The sequence below is a fragment of the Muscardinus avellanarius genome (genome assembly GCF_963383645.1).
Source record: "Muscardinus avellanarius genome assembly, chromosome: 3".
Classification (NCBI taxonomy): Eukaryota; Metazoa; Chordata; class Mammalia; order Rodentia; family Gliridae; genus Muscardinus; species Muscardinus avellanarius.
In genome coordinates this window covers 25,977,603-25,999,552 of record NC_137788.1, presented here as the reverse complement: position 1 = coordinate 25,999,552, position 21,950 = coordinate 25,977,603, and the positions used below count along the sequence as shown (strand labels likewise).

At 45.2% G+C, this 21,950-nt stretch overlaps 1 protein-coding gene across 1 annotated transcript in view; it reads right to left on the bottom strand.

Moving 5' to 3' along the window:
* Positions 1-247: 247 nt before the first annotated feature.
* KPNA6 (karyopherin subunit alpha 6) overlaps positions 248-21,950 on the bottom strand; it is a gene marked incomplete at both ends in the record, with an annotated part of 49,845 nt that continues 28,142 nt past the window's right edge. Inside the window, 9 exon segments of the mRNA XM_080691370.1 lie at positions 248-435; positions 2,063-2,241; positions 6,637-6,764; positions 8,004-8,129; positions 11,531-11,609; positions 11,794-11,957; positions 12,257-12,356; positions 15,033-15,121; positions 21,043-21,174. Of these exon segments, the coding sequence (XP_080547496.1) occupies positions 248-435; positions 2,063-2,241; positions 6,637-6,764; positions 8,004-8,129; positions 11,531-11,609; positions 11,794-11,957; positions 12,257-12,356; positions 15,033-15,121; positions 21,043-21,174 (1,185 nt within the window).

Sequence of the window (21,950 nt, the reverse complement as noted above, 5' to 3'; positions counted from 1 at the left end):
TGCAGCCAAAATATAGTGTAAGGAAGAAAAACCCAACACGTCCCCTTCTTGTCACAAAACCCAAGTGTGAGCCTCAGATGGTTCTGTCTGTCCAGAGGGTGCTCCCTCCAGGGAAGGGGTGGAGCAGGTCAGAGCACAGTCTCCAGAGCAGCAGGTGCATGTGGCTGATGGTGGGGCTGTTTCCGCCCACCAGAGGGCTGCTCTCTGCTGGCTGGTGGTGCTTCCCACCCCTCCCCGGAGGCAGACATTATAGCTGGAAACCCTCCATGGGAGCCTCAGGCTGCTGGAAGATAAACTGCTGTTGCGTTTCATCCACTTGGGGAGCCAGGCTGCTATCATCGTCTTCTACACCAAAGTAGTGCTCGATGAGGTCGAACGCCTTCTGGTAGATCTCCTGGTTCTCGTGGCTCTGAAGAAACTCAATTTTATCCAAGCCTATGGCAGCAAGGAAGAAGGAAGGAGTGTGAAGTCAAAGTGCTTTTCTGTGGGCTCACGAAAAATTTATGTATTTTTCCTTCCCGGAGCTATGTGAGTTTTTTGTTTTGTTTTGGTGGTACTGGGGGCGGAACCCAGGGGCTTTCTACCTCCGGGCTATACTCCCAGACCTATTTTATATTTTATTTGGAAACAGGGTCTCACTAAGTTGCTGAGAGCCTCACTAAGTAGTTGAAGCTGGATTCAAACCTGTGCGATCCTCCCGTCTCAGTCTCCCAAGCACGGGGATTACAAGCATGTGCCACCACGCCTGGCTGCTATGTGAGTTTTAACAAACACAAATAAGATCAAATCATTCTTTGACCTGAAAGTGTCAAGTTATCTTCCCCAGACTACAGAGTCCCCAAAGAAAGAGAACAAAATGTCAGTTACGAATTAGAGGTTCTAGTTCTTTTTTCTTTTGCAGTACTGGGGATGGAACTCAGGGACATTCTATGTCCGAGCTACACCTCTAGCTCGATTTTTTTGTCGTTTTTATGTTTGAAACAAGGTCTCACTGAGTTGCAAAGGGCCTAAGTAGTTGAGGCTGCCCACAAACTGTGATCCTCTGGCTTCCGCCTCCCAAATGCTGGGATTATAAGCATGCGCCACCATGCCTGGCTAAGCACCTAGTTCTGATTCTGCTTTAATCTAGACCTAGGCAAATTATTCACCTCTCCAAGATGGGTGATAAGTTAACCCAGCACTCTCATGGAAACTTGCTATAAACTATACTGGAAATACATGCCTTCTAATTGTTTTGTTTTATCCCCCCTCCCCCCCGAACTGAGGATTTAACCCAGGGGCATTCTACCTCTGAACTATACCCAGTCCTATTTTTTTTTATTCCCTATTTGGAAACAGGGTCTCACTGAGTTGCAAAGGGCCTCACTAAGTAGCTGAAGCTGTCTGTGAACCGCGATCCTCCTTCTCTCAGCCGCCCAAATGCAGTGATTACAAGCGTGCGCCACCACGCCTGGCTAGATATTTATTTTTGCATCTGTACCATACCTATTTACCAGGCAGAGCCTCTCAGAAAAAAAAAATAACTGATCTACTGCTCCTTGGAGGGCAGCAAAAAGGAACTGGTAGATAAGACTGTGGATTTGAAAGATGACCCAAATCCAAATCCTAGCTCTATCCCAGCTTCTATTTCTTTTTTTTTTGGTGGTACTGGCGGTGGAACCCTTCTACCTCCGGGCTACACTCCCAGACCTATTTTATATTTTATTTGAAAACAGGGTCTCTTAAGCCTCTTAAGCCAGCGAGGCTGGCTTTGAACCTGCACGATCCTCCTATCTTAGCCTCCCAAGCACAGGGATTATAAAAGTGTGCCACCATGCCCGGCTATATCCCAGCTTCTTAACATATGCCTGTTACTCCTATGGGAAGATAGGAAACCCTGTGGATGGTAGAACTTGGCTACAGCAGGAATTCTTCACTGGTTTTAGAGACAGAGACGCAAGTAATATGGAAATTATGGATGCTAGTGCGTATGCACAGGTACAGCTTTGAAAGACTACAGTCCCAGGTTCTGATTTAAACTTTCTCCTTAAGGCAGAGATGAGGTCAGTGAGGGAGAACATACCATAGGCTTCTTCAATGAGGCCACAGTAGGGATTAACCCCTGAGCCACTGCGCTTGCCCTCTTGCTCTCCAAGCCGCAGGATGTTCTCTAGTCCATTGAGGGCCACTTGTACAATCTTCGAATCCATTACAGTCAGTAAGTCGCACAGGGGTTTGATGCAGCCCAGTGACACCAGGTACCTGAGGGCCAGAGACCAGGCAAATTGTAAACTGATGCAGAATAAGTACAGTGATAGGCAGACACTTCAGCTTTTGGGTCTCCATTACACATGTCAACAACTCTTAGCAACCTACTCAGAGCCTTGATAACCACTGACCTTTACCTCAGGCTCTCTGCCTTCCCATTGCTATTGGTCTAGTTCATTTAATACCTGGGTATCATTGTAGACACCTTCCCTCCTTGCCTTTCACCTTGGCTGCAATATTACCACTGAATACACTGCTTTCCTTTTTAACGCTCCCTATTTTATTTCACTGAGTCCAAATATATGGCATGATAATGTAGACCTTTTCTTTTCTTTGTGGTACTAGGGATAGAACCCAGGGGGTATTCTACCTCCGAGATACACCTCCAGCACTATTCTTTATTCTTTGTTTTTTTTTTTTTTGGTGGTACTGGGGGTGGAACCCAGAGGCTTTCTACCTCCGGACTATACTCCCAGACCTTTTTTTAATATTTTTTTTTGGAAACAGGGTCTCACTAAGTTGCTGAGAGCCTCACTAAGTAGCTGAGGCTGGCTTCGAACCCGCGCGATCCTCCTGTCTCAGCCTCCCAAGCGCGGGGATTACTATTTTGAATATTTCTTATTCTTTAAACTGAGTTGCAAAGGACCTCACTATGGGAGCTGAAGCTGTCTGCAAACCGTGATCTTCCTTCTCACCCTCCTGAATGCTGGAATTACAAGCGTGCACCACCACACCCGGCTATAGACGTGTGTGTGTGTGTGTGTGTGTGTGTGTGTGTGTGTGTGTGTTACTAGGAATGGAGCTACACCACCAGCCCCATTTTTTAAAATTATATATTTTACTTATGTACCTATTTTTTGGGGCAATATTGGGGGTGAACCCAGGGGTATTCTAACTTCAAACTATACCTCCTGCCCTATTTTTTTTTTTTTTTTTGCTATACTGGAGATTAAACCCAGGAGCATTGTACCTCGGAGCTACGCCCCCAGCCCTTTTTCTTTTTAGTGGTACTGGGGTTCCTGGAAACCCTTCTACCTCTGGGCTACACTCCCAGACCTATTTTTATACTTTTTTATTTGGAAACAGGGTCTCTTAAGCCAGCATGGCTGGCTTTGAACCTGCGCAATCCTCCTGTCTCCGCCTCCCAAGAGCGGGGATTACAAGCGTGTGCTACCACGCCCAGCCCTATTTTTAATTATTTTGAAACAAGGTCTCACTGAGTTGCAAAGGGCCTAAGTAGCTGAGGCTGTCTGCGAACCGCAATCCTCCTGTCTCTGCCTCCCAAGTACTAGGATTATAAGCGTGTGCCACCATGCACAGCTTATTCTTTATTTTTTATTTTTTTGCAGTACTGGGGATGAAACCCAGGGGCATTGTACATCCAAGCTATACCCCCCAGCCTTATTTCTTAGTCCTTTTATTTTTTTTTGAAACAGGGTCTCACTGAGTTGAAGTGCCTTGCTAAGTAACTAAGGCTGTCAATGAACCTCGATCTTTCAGTCTCTGCCTCCTGAATGCTGGCATTAAAAGTGTGCACCACCACGTCCGGTTTATTCTTTATTTTAAAACAGGGCTTCAAGCTGGGTGTGGTGGCACACACTTGTAATCCCAGCATTCAGGAGGCTGAGACTGGAGGATCGCGGTTCACAGACAGCTTCAGCTACTTAGTGAGGCCCTCCGCAACTCAGTGAGACCTGGTTTCAAAATAAAGAATAAAAAATTGGGCAGGGAGTGTAGCTCGGAGGTCAAATGCCTCTGGGTTCCATCCCCAGACCCGCAAAAAAAAAAAAAAAAAGGGCCGGGGGCTGGGGTTGTAGCTCCGGGGTAGAATGCCCCTGAGTTCCATCCCCAGTATCGGGGGTAGGGTTGGGGTGGGGAGGAAATAATAAAACAGGGTTTCACTAAGTTGCAGAGGGCCTCACTAATTAGCTGAGGCTGGCCACAAACTTGAGATCCTCCCATCTAAGCCTCCCAAGTACTGAGATTACAAGCATATGCCACCTTGGCTGGCACTACTTTTTTTATTTTGAAATAAGGTCTCACTAGGCCGGGCGTGGTTGTGCATGCTTGCAGCCAGCCTCAGCTCAGCTACTTAGTGAGGTCCTCACAAACTTAGTGAGACGCTGTTTCAAAATAAAAGAATAAAAAAAAGGGCTGGGGTTTAATAACTCTGAGATATAATGCCCCTGGGGTTCAATCCCAAGTACTGCAAAAAAAAAAAAAAAAAAAAAAAAAAAAAAAAAAAAAAAGGAAAGAAATAAGGTCTCACTATGTTGCCGAGGGGTGTGCGCGTGTGTGTGCATATTAATTACTCGAATTGAACTCAGGGACATTCTACTTCCGAGATACATCTCCAGTCCTTTTGTTTGTTTGTTTGCGGTACTAGCGATGAAACCCAGGGTCATTCTACCTCCGAGCTACACTACCAGCCCTATTTTTTATTCTCTATTTTGAAACAGGGTCTCATTGAGTTGCAATGGCCTCACTAAGCAGCTGAGGCTGTCCACGAACCGCAATCCTGTCTCAGCCTCCCAAGTGCTGGGATTATAAGCGTGCATCACCATGCCTTCCAATCCTTTTTTATTTTATTGTTTGTAAACAGTCTCTCACTAAGTTGCTAAGTGCCTAGATTGCTAAGGCTAGGCTCAACAAAAAGGGCTAGGGTTATGGTTTGAAGGTAGAATGCATCAGGGTTTAATTCCCTAGTGTGCGTGTACACACACACACACACACACACACACACACACACACACATACTTTTTTTTGGTACTAGCGATTGAACCCAGAGGCATTCTACCTCTCAGTTACACCCCCAGATCTGTTTGTTTTTTTTTTTTTGCTTTGTTTTGTGATACTGGGGATTGAACCCAGCCAGTGGCATTCTGCCTCTGAGCTATATCCCCAGTACCCCTCCCTTTTAAATTTTAAAAACAGGTTCTCACTAAGTTGTGGAGGGCATCACTAGGGTGTGAGTGTGGTTGCAAACCTGTGACCCTCCTGTCTCAGCCTCCCAAGTACTAGGACTACAGGGATGTATCACATCCCTGGCTTCAATGGACATCCTTTCTTCTTTTTTGTTTTTTGGTGATACTGGGGATGGCATCCAGGGCATTCACCTATGACCTATACCCTCAGTCCTTTTTATTTTGAAATAGGGTCTCACCAAGTTGCACAGGGTCTCACTAAATTGCTGAGGCTGGCCGTGCACTGTTATGCTCCTGTCTCAGCCTCCCAAGTACTGGGATTACAAGTGTGTTATACCACACCTGGCTGGCCATTCCTTCTAAGGCTTTATGTATACTGACTATACTCCTAAGTTACAGGTGGAGAGCATGGCATTTATCTAATTCACTCCTCCTCCTAATGTTCAGATAACAGAAACTAAAACAAAGAGTACATACAATTGCTTCCCTCAAGTCTCTTTTCTCAAAAATGATTACCCAAGCCAGGTTTGGTGGCGCATGCTTGTAATCCCAGCATTTAGGAGGCTGAGACAGGAGAATCGTGGTTCACGGCCAGCCTCAGCTACTTAGAGTCCCTTTGCAACTCACTGAGACCCTGTTTCAAAATAAAGAATAAAAAATAGGGAGCTGGGCGTGGTGGTGCATGCTTGTAATCCCAGCGTTTGGGAAGCTGAGACAGGAGGATCGCACAGGTTCGAAGCCAGCCTCAGCTACTTAGTGAGGCTCTCAGCAACTTAGTGAGACCCTGTTTCCAAATAAAGTATAAAATAGGTCTGGGAGTATAGCCCAGAGGTAGAAAAGCCCCTGGGTTTCACCCCCAGTACCACACACACAAAAGTAAATAAATAAAATTAAATTAAAAATTAAAAAATAGGGCTGTAGGTGTAACTCAGAGGTAGATTGCCCTGGGTTTTATCACTAGTACTGGGGTGGGGAAAAAAAAGAAAAAGAAAAAAGATTACCCAAAGAGGGTTGGAACTGTAGTTTAGTGTACTTGACTAGCATGAACAAGGCCCTGGGCTTAAGCCACTAGGAGCTTAGAGGGAAAATAATTACCAATTTGGAGGTATAGCTCAGTGGTAGAATACCTACCATGTGGAAAGCCCTGGGTTCAATCCCTAGCCCCACAAAAATATACCTTGAAGCAGCTGCATTGACTGATCTATAGCATGGTTCCCTTTCAGGTATATGAATAATTAAGAATTCCACAGATTTTTCTCTGGAGGTAGGACAAGGTAGGGGAGGGATGGCTCTCTCTGCCATAGGTTTCTGTTCTCCAGGAGGGAAAATAGGTACCACACATTGTGGTCTGCAGGAATTTATTCCAGATTCGAACTATGCCAACAATGCAGGTAAGAGGATTTTTGTAAACCATGAGTAGAAGAAGAGCACATGTCATTCATGACAATGGGAAGGAAAGTGGTACCTGATCTGCTCAGGGGTTCCTCCTGACGTGGCGTTGGTGATGGCCCAAGTTGCTTCCTTTCTTGTACGGAACTCTGCTTTTTGAAGGATTTCAATCAACACAGGGAAGATATTTGCATCTATGACAGCCTGAAAGAGAAATGATGAGAGGGAGGGAGAGTCACTTCAAGAAAGAAAATCCTGCCTCCAAATCAGCTAAGATTTGGTTATCTGCCCTCATCTGTGAGTTCTTTTCATATATAGGTGACAGATTGGTTTTCACTGTACATGACTGTACATGATCTTTAACCACCAGTGTGCACAAATCTAACCTCTATTTTTTTGGATTTTTTTTGTGTATGTGTGGTACTGAGGGGTGGGACCCAGGGGCTTTCTACCTCCGGACTACACTCCCAGCCTATTTTGAAACAGGGTCTCACTTAGTTGCAGAGGGCCTCACTAAGTAGCTGAGGCTTGTCCGCAAACTGCAATCCTCCGGTCTCAGCCTCCCAAATGCTGGGATTACAAGCATGTGCCACCACGCCCAGCTTTATAATTTATTTGGAAACTGGATCTTACTAAGTTCTGAGAGCCTTACAAAGTAGCTGAGGCTGTCTTCGAACCTGTGTGATCCTCTTGTCTCAACCTCCCAAATGCTGTGATTACAAGTGCGCGCCACCACGCCCGGCTTTCTAAACACTTTTTTTTTTTTTTTTTTTTTTTTGCTTTATTGGGGATGGAATCCAGGGTCATGTCAGCCCTATTTTTATTCTTTTTTTTTCCCCCCTGTACTGGGGATGGAACCCAGGGGCATTCTACCTCCAAACGACACCCCAAGCCCTATTTTTTTATCTTTATTTTGAAATAGGGTCTCAATGAATTGCAAAGGGCCTCACTAAGTAGCTAAGGCTGGCCTTGAACCGAGATCCTCCTGTCTCAGCCTCTCAAATACTCGGATTACAAGCGTGTCCCATCATACCCGGCTATTTTTTTTTTTTTTTGGTATGGATCAAATCAAGACTTTTGAGCATGCTAGAGAGCTATCATGCCTGGACCCTTCATCCAATTTCTTTTTGTGGTGTGTGGTATTGGGGATAGAACCCAGGGGCATTCTAGCTCTGAGCTATACCCCCAGCCCTATTTTTTATTCTTTATTTTGAAATTTTTATTCTTTATTTTGAATTGCAAATGGCTTCACTAAGTAGCTGAGGCTGTCCATGAACCTCGATCCTGTCTCAGCCTCCCAAATGCTGGGATTATAAACATGAGCCACCACACCTGACTATCCCAATTTCTAAAGGTGAATAAATTCTTTCTTTGCAAGCCGATTCTACAACCTCCCATGTTCTGATGCTTTCCCACAATCCTCAACTTTCCAGCCGGCTCTACCTGTATTTGAGCTCTGTTGCCAGCAGTGATGTTTGAAATGGTCCAACAAGCTTCCTTCCGGATTGACTCCTTGGAGCTGCTCAGCAAGTGGAGGAGGCAAGGGAGAGCTGAGCAGTTCAAAATGACCTACAACACCAAAAGCACAAGAAACAAAATAAAAATCGGATACGTGGATTTAATCAAAAGTAAAAATGTTTGTGTCCCAAGGCACTGTAAACAAGGATGTGGTAGTATATGTTTATAATCTCAACTATTTGAGAGTTGGAGGCAGAGGATTTTAAGTTCAAGGACAGTTTAGCCAAGTCAGCAAAACTCTTGTCTCAAAATGAAAAGCAACCGGGGCAGCCAGGCATAGTGGCACATGCCTGTAACCCCAGTACTGGACAGGCTGAGACACGAGGTTCACAGGTTCTCAGTCAGCCTCAGCAACTTAGCAAGACCTTGTTTCAAAATAAAAACAGCTAGAGCCAGGATTGGTGGCACATGCTTGTAATCCCAACATTTGGAGGATGACACAGGGGATCACAGTTCACAAACACCCTCAACTACTTAGTGAGGCCCTTTGAACTCAGTGAGACCCTGTTTCCAAATAAAGAATAAAAAAATATGACTGGGGACAGCTCAGATGTAGAATGCCCCTGGGTTCCATCCCTCTGCAGCAAAAAAAAAAGCATAAATAAATAAACAAATAAATACATCTGGGTGTGATGGTGCAAGTCTGTAATCTCAGTATTTGGGAGTCTCAGAAAGAAGGATTATGCCGGGTGGGGGAGCCAGCCTCCCTGGCTTAAGAGACCCTGTTTCCAAATATAAAATAGGTCTGGGAGTGTAGCCTGGAGATAGAAGGGCTTCCAGGAACCCCAGTAGCACAAAAAAAAAATATAAAAAGGATTACAAGCTGAGCGTGGTGACACGCATTCGGGAGGCTGAGACCTGGAGGATCGCGGATAGCCTCAGCTACTTAGTGAGGTCCTCTGCAACTCGGTGAGACCCGGTTTCAAAATAAAGTATAAAAAATAGGGCAGGGGGTGTAGCTCGGAGGTAGAATGCCCCTGGGTTCCATCCCCGGACCCGCCAAAAAAAAAAAAAAAAAAAAGGATTATAGGTTTGAGGACAGCCTCAGCATACAGTAGTGAGACGCTCAGCAACCTAGCAATACCCTGTGTAAAAACAAAAAAAGTAGGCTGGGTATAAATAGAAGGTAGAGAGCCTGGCATGGTGGCATACACTTGTAATCCCAGTGCTTGGGAGGCTGAGACAGGAGGATTGCACAGGTTCGAAGGCAGCCTCAGCTACTGAGTGAGGCTGTCAGCAACTTAGTGAGACCCTGTTTCAAAATAAAGTATAAAATAGGTCTGGGATGGCCGGGTGTGGTGGCGCACGCTTGTAATCCCCGCGCTCGGGAGGCTGAGACAGGAAGATCACATGGGTTCGAAACCAGCCTCAGCTACTTAGTGAGGCTCTCAGCAACTTAATGAGACCCTGTTTCCAAATAAAATATAAAAAAGGTCTGGGAGTATAGCCAGGAGGTAGAAAGCCTCTGGGTTCCACCCCCAGTACCACCAAAATAATAATAATAATAACAATAAATAAAAATGAAATAGGTCTGGGAGTATAGCCCCTGGGTTCCACCTCCAGTACCACCAAATAAATAAATAAAAAATAAATAAATAGAAGGTAGGATGCCCCTGGGTTTAATCACCAATACCATCATATAAATAAGTACATATAAAAACAGGGCTGGGGGTATAGATCAAAGGTAGAATGCCCTTGGGCTTAATCCCCAGTACAAAAAATAAAATAAAATAAAATAGGGCTGGGGTTTATCCTAAAGGTAGAATGCTTCTGGGTTCGAGCCCTGGTATGAAGAAAAAGAAAGCTTGAGTTCAGGAAATTGAGGCCAGCCCTCCTTAGCATGCAGCCCCACCCCTCACCTACAAGATGAAGGAAGTTGAGGCCAGCCCTCCTTAGCATGCAGCCCACCCCTCACCTACAAGATGAAGGAAGTTGAGGCCAGCCCTCCCTTAGCATGCAGCCCCACCCCTCGCCTACAAGGTGAAGGAAATTGAGGCCAGCCCTCCTTAGCATGCAGCCCCACCCCTCACCTACAAGGTGAAGGAAGTTGAGGCCAGCCCTCCCTTAGCATGCAGCCCCACCCCTCACCTACAAGATGAAGGAAGTTGAGGCCAGCCCTCCCTTAGCATGCAGCCCACCCCTCACCTACAGATGAAGGAAATTGAGGCCAGCCCTCCCTTAGCATGCAGCCCCACCCCTCACCTGGAAGGTGAAGGAAATTGAGGCCAGCCCTCCCTTAGCATGCAGCCCTACCCCTCACCTGGAAGGTGAAGGAAATTGAGGCCAGCCCTCCCTTAGCATGCAGCCCCACCCCTCGCCTGGAAGGTGAAGGTGTAAGTTTGAGTAACTAATCACCTATCTACAAGAAACCTGTCAAGAATCCCAAAGAATTATGCCAAATATTCAAGACCCAAAGAATACTGAGATCTCTAGCTTTCAACAGGGAATCTTAGCCGGGCATGGTGGCGCACACTTGTAATCCCAGTACTTGGGAGGCTAAGACAGGAGGATTGCAGGTTCATGGCCAGCCTCAGTTACTTAGGCCTTCTGCAATTTAGTGATAACCTGTTTCAAAATAAAGAATAAAAAATAGGGCTGGAGGTGCAGCACGGAGGTATAATGCCCTTGGGTTCCACCCCGAGTAATAGGAAAAAAAAAAAAAAAAAACAGGGCAGGGAATCTTATTTATTGTGTCCTCAATAAAGAGGTTTATTTTATTTTATTTGAAATAGAATCCTGCTATATTATCCAAGTTAGTCTTAAAGTCCTGGGCTTGTCAGGCATGGTGGTGCACGTTTGTAATCTTAGCATTCAGGAAGCTGAGACCAGAGGATTGCTGTTCAGACAGTCTCAGCTACTTAGTGAGGACCTCTGCAACCCTGTTTCAAAATAAAGAATAAAAAATATGGCAGGGGTGTAGCTCGGAGGTCAAATGTCCCTGGGTTCCATCCCCAGACCCACAAAAAAAAAAAAAAAAAAAAAAAATCTTGGGCTTTAAGTGATCTTCCCACTTCAGCCTTTCCAGATAGGACACTAGCAGATGCCACCATGCCTGGCTTGGAAGGGTCATTAACATGAGACTAACATGAGGCAATGTCCATGGGGCTCTAAAGGCCTAGGAAATAGGGGTAGAGTTTTATAGCTTTATCTCAAAAAATTCACGGCTCAGACTTAACAACTACCTTAATAATATCCCAGTAAGTCCAGTTATTCCATTTAGTTTTCTTTCACAAGCATTAACTGGATGATGATGATTTGTTTACAATTTGCAGAAGAAACCAAGTTGCCTATGATGGAGTGGTAGAGCTGGAATTTTTCACTAATGCCCATGCTTCCTCTGCTAGACTATGTGCCTTCCATAAGGCAGGAGAGGTTTCTGTCCCTATGCAGCTCTCCACCATGCTCTCCCATAGCTGGTCTAAGTTAAGATCCTACACCCTCCCCTTCCTTACCTGTGTCTGGATGTCATCCCCAGTGACAATGTTACCCACAGCTCTCAGAGCAGGAGAAGCCACTTTGTAATCATTGTGCCTACAGAGGAGAAAGATGTGATCAGTGAAAGGCCAGCATACCTTATTCTTTCCTGCTGACTACCAAAGCTGGCAGCATTCTCGTGGCTCCAGACTTTGAGTAGGTCAGCAAGCTGCTGGCTGCAGCTCTGCAGCATAAACTTGGAGAAGGTTAGGGAACCTTTGCCCTCTCTGAGAGCACTCACATCAGAAGCTCTACCAATCTCCGGCAGACTCCAGAGTCTATGACTGCCTGGATCTTCTCATTGGGGCCATCAGACAGGTAAGAGAGGGCCCAGCAAGCATCTGCCAGCAAGTCTGAGTCACTGCTGAAGAGTAGGCGGGACAATACAGGCAAACAAGGAGAGACCTGTTGGAAGCAGAGTGAGAAGGACTCACAGGGGGACAGGGCTACATCAGCTCCATCACTAACTTTAACATTGCTACCCCATCCCCAACAAGTAATTCTAGATCCTGGGACTCTCTAATACATTTAACTTTTGGTACTACCTTTTCACTTTACTATCCATGCATACAAGATTGCCTACTTCATTTGATAAATGCCTCTGAGTCCCATGATTTGAGACTCTAAAAGGTATTCCAAAGACTTTAAACACTCCCTATGATGGAATCCACTATCATTCAAGGACTGGTAAGCAGCGCTCTCACCTTTGCAAACTCTGGGGGTGGGTTCTTTCCTCGGCAGAGGTTTGACAGGGCCCAGACCGCATTCCGTGTCATTGTCAGTCGTGTGGACTTGGTAAGGAGTCTGAAGGAAACAGCAAAGCCAAATCCTGAGCACTGACACACTAGCATGGGGCCATTGTCAAACCCTGGGAGATAGGGGTGGGGCAAATCCAATCAGACCCCTAAGACTAGAGCAGCCTGTATCTCCTACTCATAGATAGAGATTATGAGTGGTTTGAGCTAATCTCTGTATAGAGGATTAGGACCAGTTCTGGCTAGTTACCACCACAGAAAATAGGGACAAAAGAGAGGGTGGATCTTAAGCCTATAAAGCTTTCAAGGTAAAACAAGCTGTACCCCTAAGTCTAGTCCTGAAAAAGGAATGATGTTTTCTTCAGAAATAAAAGCTAAGTGAGAGCCAGGCGTGGTAGCACACGCTCGTAATCCCCGCATTCAGGAGGCTGAGACCAGAGGATTGTGGTTTGCGGACAGCCTCAGCTACTAAGTGAGGCCCGCTGCAACTTAGTGAGACCCAGTTTCAAATTAAAGAGTAAAAAAACTAGGTAGAGGGTATATAGCTTGGAGGTCAAATGCTCCCGGGTTCCATTCCCAGACCCGCAAAAAAAAAAAAAAAAAAAAAAAAAGCTAAGTGAAAAGCCAGTCAGCCAGGCATGGTGGTGCACGCTTGTAATCCTAGCATTAGGGAGGCTGAGACCAGAGGATTGTGGTTTGCGGACAGCCTCAACTACTTAGTGAGGCCCTCTGCAACTCAGTGAGACCCTGTTTCAAAATAAAAAGAATAAAAAATAGGGCAGGGGTGTAGGAGGTTGAATGCCCCTGGGTTCCATCCCCAGGCCCACACACACACAGAAAAAAAACGGGCATGATGGTACACACTTGTAATCCCAGTACTTGGAGACTGAGATAGGAGGATCATAAATTTGTGGCCGGCCTCAGCTACTTAGTGAAGCCTTCTGTAACTTAGTGAGACCTTGTTTCCAAATAAAGAATAAAAAATGGAGTTGGGCATGTAGCTCGGAAGTAGAAGGCCCATGGGTTCAATCCCCAGTACTGGGAAGAAAAAAAAAGGGGGAGGGCTGGAGATGTAGCTTGGAAGTAGAATGCCCCTGGGTTCAGTCCCCAATTCTGCAAAAAATAAAAGCTAAGCCAGGCACAATGGCACACATCTATAATCCCAGTACTTGGTAGGCTGAGACAGGAGGACCACAGGTTCAAGGCCAGTATCAACAATTTGGTAAAACTCTCAGTAATCATGTTTCAAAATAAAAAATAAAAGCCAGTCATGGTGGCACACACTTATAATCCCAGCATTTTGGGAGGCTGAGACAGAAGGATCGAGCTTCACAGCCTCAGCTACTTAGTGAGGCTCTTTGCAATTCAGTGAGACCCTGTTTCAAAGTAAAGAATAAAATATAGGGCTGGGGGCGTAGCTCGAAGGTAGAATGCTCCTGGATTCCATCCCCAGTACCGCAAAAAATAAATAATAGAACTGGGGTATAGCTCGGAGATACAATGTCCTTGGGTTTCATCCCCAGTACCACAAAAATAAAATAAAATAAAATAATTAAAAGGGCTGGAGTAGCCAGGCATGGTAGACTGAGACAGGAGCATCACAGGTTTGAGCGCAGCCTCAGCAAGTAGTCAGACTCTCATCAACATAGCAAGACCCTATTTCAAAATAAAAATAAAATAGGGCGAGGGGTATAGCTAGGAGGTAGAATGCTACTGAGTTCAGGTTCAATCCCCAGCATACACAGCCCCATCCTGCTAAAAACAAAAAAGAAAAGTTAAGTTCTAGTGGGAGGGTGCTAGCCATGCAGTATATAAGGATTTTGTTAAGGGTCTAAGAAACTAATGGTATAATACTGAGGTCTCATAAAGAACAATTCATCCATCTTTTTGTTAGACATAGCATATTCTAAGGGGATGGGGCGGGAGCCCAGATGACCCTTTGTGTTCTTTTGTTTCTTTTGGGTAGTGGGGATTAAACCTGGGTGCATTCTACCTCTGAGCCACATACCCAGCCATTTTTATTTTGAAATGATGTCTTGCTAAGTTGCTAAGGTTCAAATCCTCGATCATCCTGTCTCAGCCTCCCAAGTACTGGGATTACAGGTGTGGCAACCATACTGGCTATGATGGGGGGGGGGGGTCTCTGATCTGTGATTTAGAACTGTCCAATGTACCTATGCATTACCCCACAGCAAATCAATTCATTCCATAGAGAAGGCTAGATTTATTTTTCTTTTTTTGGCTCTAGGGATTGAACCCACGAGTATTCTACTTCAGAGGCACACCCTCAGCCATATTTTATTTTTATTTTGAAACAATCTCTCACTAGGTTGATGAATGGCTCACTATTTGCTGAGGCTGTCCTTAAACCTGCAATCCTCCTGTCTCAGCCTTCTAAGTACTGGGATTATAAGTGCACGCCACCGTATCCAGTGAGAAGGTTGGATTTTTACAGACAGGATTGTCCTGCCTTTCCCCCTGGCTCAGTGAGGCAGACGTGACTAGCCAAGATTCTACAGTACAATTAAGTAAGAAACAAGACTGTCTTTGACACAAACCAGTAGAAAATCTTAATCTCAACAGGCACCTTGATTTTGGGGATAAAAATGCACTTCTAAAGTTGTTGTATTTATATTATCTTAAGGGATCAAGGAAGCTGCCCCAAAATGACTCGCCAATGGCATCTCTGAAGATGCCTTGGGTGCAGGTGATTAAAATTACTCACGTTAACAAAGGATTAAGGATGGAACAGTTCAAGACGAAATCTCGGCAAACAGAACTGTCTCCAGCTATGTTTCCCAGAGCCCAGACTGCCTGAAAAGGGGACAAAGGAACTGTTAACCAGAGACTGGCAGCTTCTGTGACTACTTCATAGGCAGTACTACAGAGCACCCACCAGGCCTGAGCCACTAAAAAGCTCAGAAACCTCCCTGTTGACATCCTTACTAAGAAATTTCCCTGGGAATTCCTGGTTTGGTGAGGAAGACAGGCTGCCATTTTGTACTGCAGACAGAGAAGCCAAATCAAGACACTGCCATGCCCACCTCCCAGGAAAAGAAGTGATCAGAAAGTAGCATTCCTAGCCAGGCGTGGTGGTGCACGCTTGAAATCCTAACATTTGGGAGGCTGAGACCAGAGGATGGCAGTTGCGGACAGACTCAACAACTTAGTGAGGACCTCCGCAGCTTAGTGAGACCCTGTTTCAAAATAAAGAATAAAAATAGGGCTGGGGTTCGAGATAGGAGGTAAAATGCCTCTGGGTTCCATCCTCAGTACTGTAAAAAAAAAAAAAGGCACACGCTTGTAATCTCAGTACTTGGGAGGCTGAGACAGGAGGATCACAGGTTCACAGCCAGCCTCAGCTACTTAAGTGAGGCCGAGATCCTTTTTTTTTTTTTTTCTTTGTGGTACTGGAGATGGAACCCAGAGGCATTATACTTCCAAGCTACACTCCCAGCCCTACTTTTTGCTCTTTTTATATTTATTTGTTTGTTTGTTTATTTTTGTGGTACTGGGGATGGAACCCAGAGGGTTATACTCCCAGACCTATTTTATATCTTATTTGGAAACAAGGTCTCACTAAGTTGCTGAGCTTCACTAAGTAGCTGAGGCTGGCTCTGAACCTGTGCGATCCTCCTGTCTCAGCCTCCCAAGTTCTGGGATTACAAAGTCGCGCCACCACGCCCAGCTTTCTCTTTTTACGTTTTTATTTATTTTTTTTTGGTGGTACTGGGGTTCCTGGAAACCCTTCTACCTCTAGGCTACACTCCCAGGCCTATTTTATATTTTTATTTAGAAACAGGGTCTCTTAAGCCAGTAAGGCTGGCTTCAACAAGCTTATGCCACTACGCCTGGCTTCTTTTTATTCTTTTCTTTTATTTTTTTTTTGCAGGCCTGGAGATGGAATCCAGGGGCATTCAACCTCCAACCTACACCCCCTTCCCTATTTTTTATTCTTTATTTCGAAACCAGGTCTCACTGAGTTGCAGAGGGCCTCACTAAGTAGCTGAGGCTGTCCGTGATCCTCAGATCTCAGCTTCCCAAATGCTGGGGTTACAAGCGCCACCACACCCTTCTTTCTTTTTTTTTTTTCTTTTTTTTTTTTTTTGGTGGTACTGGGGTTCCTGGAAGCCCTTCTACCTCCGGGCTACACTCCCAGACCTATTTTTTACATTTTCATTTTGGAAACAGGGTCTCCTAAGCCAGCGCGCGCGGCTGGCTTCGAACCTGCGCGATCCTCCTGTCTCCGCCTCCCAAGCGCGGGGATTACAAGCGTGCGCCACCACGCCCGGCTCACCCTTCTTTCTTTTTATTTTTAAAATAGGGTCTCAGCCAGGCGTGGTGGCGCCCTGCGCTTGGGAGGCAGAGACAGGAAGATCGCGCAGGTTCCAAGCTAGCCTCTGACTTAAGAGACCCAACCCTGTTTCCAAAAAAAAAAAAAAATATATATATATATATATATATATATATATATATATATATATATATATATATATGGTCTGGGAGTGTAGCCCGGAGGTAGAAGGGTTCCATTCCCAGTACCACCAAAAAATAAAAAAAATAGCTGGGCGTGGTGGCGCACGCTTGTAATCCCTGCGCTTGGGAGGCGGAGACAGGAGGATCACGCAGGTTCAAAGCTAGCAGTGCTGGCTTAAGAGACCCTGTTTCAGCTGGGCATGGTGGCCATGCTTGTAATCCCCGTGCTTGGGAGGCAGAGACAGGAGGATTGCGCAGGTTTGAAGCCAGCCGCGCACGCGCTGGCTTAGGAGACTGTTTCCAAATAAAAATGTAAAAATAGGTCTGGGAGTGTAGCCTGGAGGTAGAAGGGCTTCCAGGAACCCCAGTACCACCAAAAATAAATAAATAAATAAAATAGAGTCTCACTGAGTTGCGAAGGGCCTCCCTAAGTAACTGAGGCTGTCCGCAAACCTTTACCCTCTGGTCTCTGCCTCCCGAATGCTGGGATTACAAGTGTGCGCCGCCATGCCCTGCTATTTTTTATTTTAAAATAGGGTCTCACTATAGCCGGGCGTGGTGGCGCACGCTTGTAATCCCCACGCTTGGGAGGCGGAGACAGGAGGATCGCGTAGGTTCGAAGCCAGCCGCGCTGGCGTAAGAGACCCTGTTTCAAAAATATAAAATAGGTCTGGGAGCGTAGCCCGGAGGTAGAAGGGCTTCCAGGAACCCCAGTACCACCAAAAAAAAAAAAAAAAAAATAGGGTCTCACTAGCCGGGCATGGTTTCTGGACAGCCTCAGCTACTTAGCAAGGCCCTTTGCAACTCAGTGAGACCCTGTTTCAAAAAATAAGAAAGATAGCCGGGTGTGGTGGCACATGCTTGTAATCTCCGTGCTTGGGAGACTGAGACAGGAGGATCACACAGGTTTGAAGCCAGCCTTAGCTACTTAGTGAGGCTCTCACAACTTAGTGAGACCCTGTTTCCAAATAAAATATAAAATAGGTCTGAGAGTATAGCCCAGAGGTAGAAGCCCCTTGGTTCCACCCCCAGTACCACCACCAAAAAAAAAAAAAAAAGATATATAGGTTTGAGAGTATAGCTCGGCGGTACAATGCCCCTGGATTCCATCCCCAGTACTGCAAAACAAACAAACAAACAAACAAACAAACAAAAACTAGGGCTGGGGGTGTAGCTCAGAGGTATAATGACCCTGGGTTCCACAATAAATAAATAAATGATAAAATAAAAAATAGGGCTGCGGTATAGCTTGGAGTTAAGAATACTCCTGAGTTCCATCTCCAGTACCACATACTGCAACAACAACAACAAAAAAAAAAAAAAGAAAGAAAGAAAGAAAGAAAGAAAGAAAGAAAGAAAGAAAGAAAGAAAGATTCCTATAGCCACTTTGGACCAAGTCTTTTTGTAATAAGAGGAAATATCCCACTGCAACTCTCCATTTTTATCTAAATAGCCAGGATCCAGTAGGAGAAATGAGTACTGTAGTATCCCTTTTCTAACATGAAATGTATAGAATTCTTTCTACACTAACAACCAATTCTGACATCAACTGTGTCCAAATTTAATTCAATTCTGACACTTATTTCTGGAGTTAAGACAAATGCTTGGGTCAGTCCCACAAAACTGTCCCTGCTTCAGACATCAGCTGCATGTCCCAGGGGTCACTTGTAGCTCCGATTAACCAATTATAATTTTGGCAATCCCTACAATTCTCTCTCAGACTTTTTCTTTTGTTGTGGGTCTTGGGAGGGTACCCAGGAACATTTGACCTCAGAGCTACAGCTTCTGTCCTATTTTTTACTCTTTATTTTGAAACAGGGTCTCACTAAGTTGCAGAGGGCCTCACTAAGTAGCTGAGGCTATCCGTGAACCGCGATCCCTTGGTCTCAGCCTCCCGAATGTTGGGATTACAAGCGTGTGTCATCCACACCTGGCTTCTCTCTTAGCTTTAATAATTCACCAGAGTGATTCAGAGAATTCAAGAAAATACTTTATGTTTACTAGCCAGCCTATCTCTTGGGCATGATCAGGTAATGTACTGTAATTTTAGCTGGGCGTGGTGGCATACCCTTGTAATCCCAGCATTTGGGAGGCTGAGATAGGAGCATTCTGGTTCGCAAACAGCCTCAGCTACTACTTAGCGAGGCCCTTTGCCATGCAGTGAGACCACTGCATGGCAAAAAAATAAAATGGCATTTTATTTTTGTTTTTGTTTTTTTTTTTTTTCAAAACAAAAAATAGGGCTGGGGGTGTAGCTCGAAGTTAATGCTCCTGGGTTCCATCCCCAGCATTGCATGCACGCACGCACGCACGCACGCACACACACACACACACAAAGTACTGGATTTTTTTCTTTCTTTTTTTTTTTTTTTTTGCAGTTCTGGGGATGAAACCCAGGAGCATTTGACCTGAGCTACATGCTCTGCCCTATTTTTTATTCTTTATTTTGAAACAAGGTCTCACTAAGTTGTGGAGGGCCTCACTAAGTAACTGAGAGCGCCTACAAACCGCAATCCTCTGGCCTCTCAATCCTAAAATCCTCAGCCTCTCGAATGCTAAAATTACAAGGGTGTGCCACCGCGCCCGGCTAGCATACTGGACTGTTAATTATGAAAAGCCAAAAAGAAGAGATGTAAGATATGGAGTGGAAAAGAGTAGTGCAGTTGTAGTAGTAGTAGTGCTTACACGCCCTCTTGCCACCTTCCTATTACCTGGATATGTTCTCCAACCCACAAGTTTCTTCATTGCTCAAGAATTTTCTTTTTCATTTTTGGCACTGGGGATTAAACCCAGAAGCATTCTACCTCTGAGTTATAATCCCAGCCCTACTTTTTTTTTTTTTTTTTGGTGGTACTGGGGTGCTTGGAAACCCTTCTACCTCCGGGCTACATTCCCAGACCTATTTTTATTTTTTTTATTTGGAAACAGGGTCTCTTAAGCCAGAGAGGCTGGCTTCGAACCTGTGCAATCCTCCTGTCTCCACCTCCCAAGTGTGGGAATTACAAGCGTGCATCACCACGCCCAGCTCTTATATTTTATTCTTTATTTTGAAGCAGCATCTCTCTATGTTTTAAAGGGCCTCACTAAGTAGTAGCTGAGGCTATCTGCATACCTCCTGTCTCAGCCTCCCAAATGCTGGGATCACAAGCAGGCGCCACCAGGCCTGGCTTCAGCCTTATTTTATTTTATTGGTGGTACTGGGGGTAGAACCAGAGGCTTTCTCTGGGCTATATTCTCAGACTTATATTTTATTTGGAAACAGGGTCTCACTAAGTTGCTGAGAGCCTCACTAAGTAGCTGAGGCTGGCTTCGAACCTCTGCGATCCTCCTGTCTCAGCCTCCCAAGCACATGGATTACAAGCGTGTGCCACCACGCCCTACTTCAGCTTTTATTATTATTTTTTCCTTTTCAGGTCTGGGGATGGAACCCAGGGGCATCCTACCTCCGAGCTACACCCCCTGTCCTATTTTTTATTCTTTTAATTTGAAACAGGGTCTCACTGAGTTGTAGAGGGCCTCACTAGGTAGCTGGGGCTGTCCGCGAACCATGAGCCTCTGGTCTCAGCCCCCCAAATGCTGGAATTACAAGCATGCGCCACCACACCCAGCTTAGCCTTATTTATTTATTTTACTTTTTATTTATTTTTTAGTGGTACTGGGGGGTGGAACCCAGGAGCTTTCTACCTCCAGGCTATATTCCCAGACCTATTTTATATATTTTTTTGAAACAGTCTCACTAAGTTGCTGAGAGCCTCACTCAGTAGCTGATGCTGGCTTCAAACCTGTGCGATCTCCTGTCTCAGCCTCCCAAGAGCGGGGATTACAAGTATGCGCCACCACGCCTGGCTAGCATTTTTTTAAAGAAGGTTTTGTTAGGTTGATGAGAGTCTTACTACTTGCTGAGGCTATCCGTAAACCCACAATCCTCCTATCTTAGCCTCCCAAGTACAGGGATTACAAGCATGTACCACCATGTTCAGCTATGAGTTTTTATGATCTAATCTCCAGACCTCTCTTGCCCTGCTTTCCAGGGAGAAGTGGATCAGAGTTCCCACCCTAATGAGGCTGATCTTTCTGGTGACCAAATACATTTGAAGGGTACTAAGGAAGTTCCACTCTGAGTTATCCCATCACAGACTCAGGTGTGGACAAAAGACATCACTCAGAAAGTTTTGAAAACACTGTGCCAAGAGCAAAAAACAAATGTTTTTTATTATATCATTGGTACCATCAAGAATTAAGCAAAATATGAGAATTACCTGTTCCTGTACATCTTCAAAGTCTGAGTTAAGCAGTTCTATAAAAATGGGGACAGCCCCTGCTTCAATGACAATTTTGGTCTGCTGAGAGGTTCCAGAGGCGATGTTTGTTAGAGCCCAGGCAGCTTCAAACTAAAAAGTGAGATTAAGCCATCACTGAAAAGTCATTCCAAACTGAGCAACTTGCAACCATTAAGGCCTCACACCTATAAATAAAAACAAAGCCAACCACATGCCTTCCCCTCCCCTCTTTAAATGATGGGAAGAGCCAGATGTGATGGCCCAAGCCTGTACTCCAGGTCTGAGGAGGCTGAGACGGGAGGCTGCAGATTCAAGGACAGCTTCAGCAACATAGTGAGACTCGCAGCAGCTTAGTAAAACCCTGCTTCAAAACAATTAATAAAAAGGGCTGAGGGTGTAGGCCAGAAGTACAATTTCCCTGGGTTCAGTACCCAGTAACCCCCCCTCAACAACACGAAAGAGCAGTGATGGCACTGACACAGGGAAAATGGAGCTAGCCTTCAGTGGTCCAGGTTAGTCCTGCACTATAACAAAACCCATGGGCCACTTTTTTTTTTTTCAGTACTGGGGATGGAACCTAGGGGCCTTCTACCTCCAAGCTACACCCCTAACCTTGTTTTTCTTTCTTTATTTTGACAGGGTCTCACTGATTTGCAAAGGGCCTAGTAGTAGCTGAAGCTGTCTGTGATCCTCCTGTCTCAACCTCCCAAATGCTGGGATTACAAGCGTGCTCCACCACGCTTAGCTCACTTTTATTTATTTATTTTTTGGTACTAGGCAATGAACCCAGGGGTATTCTACCTCTGAGCTATACCCTCAGCAATACATATACATATACATTTGCAGTACTAGGGATGGAACCCAAGGACATTCTACCTCTGAGCAAT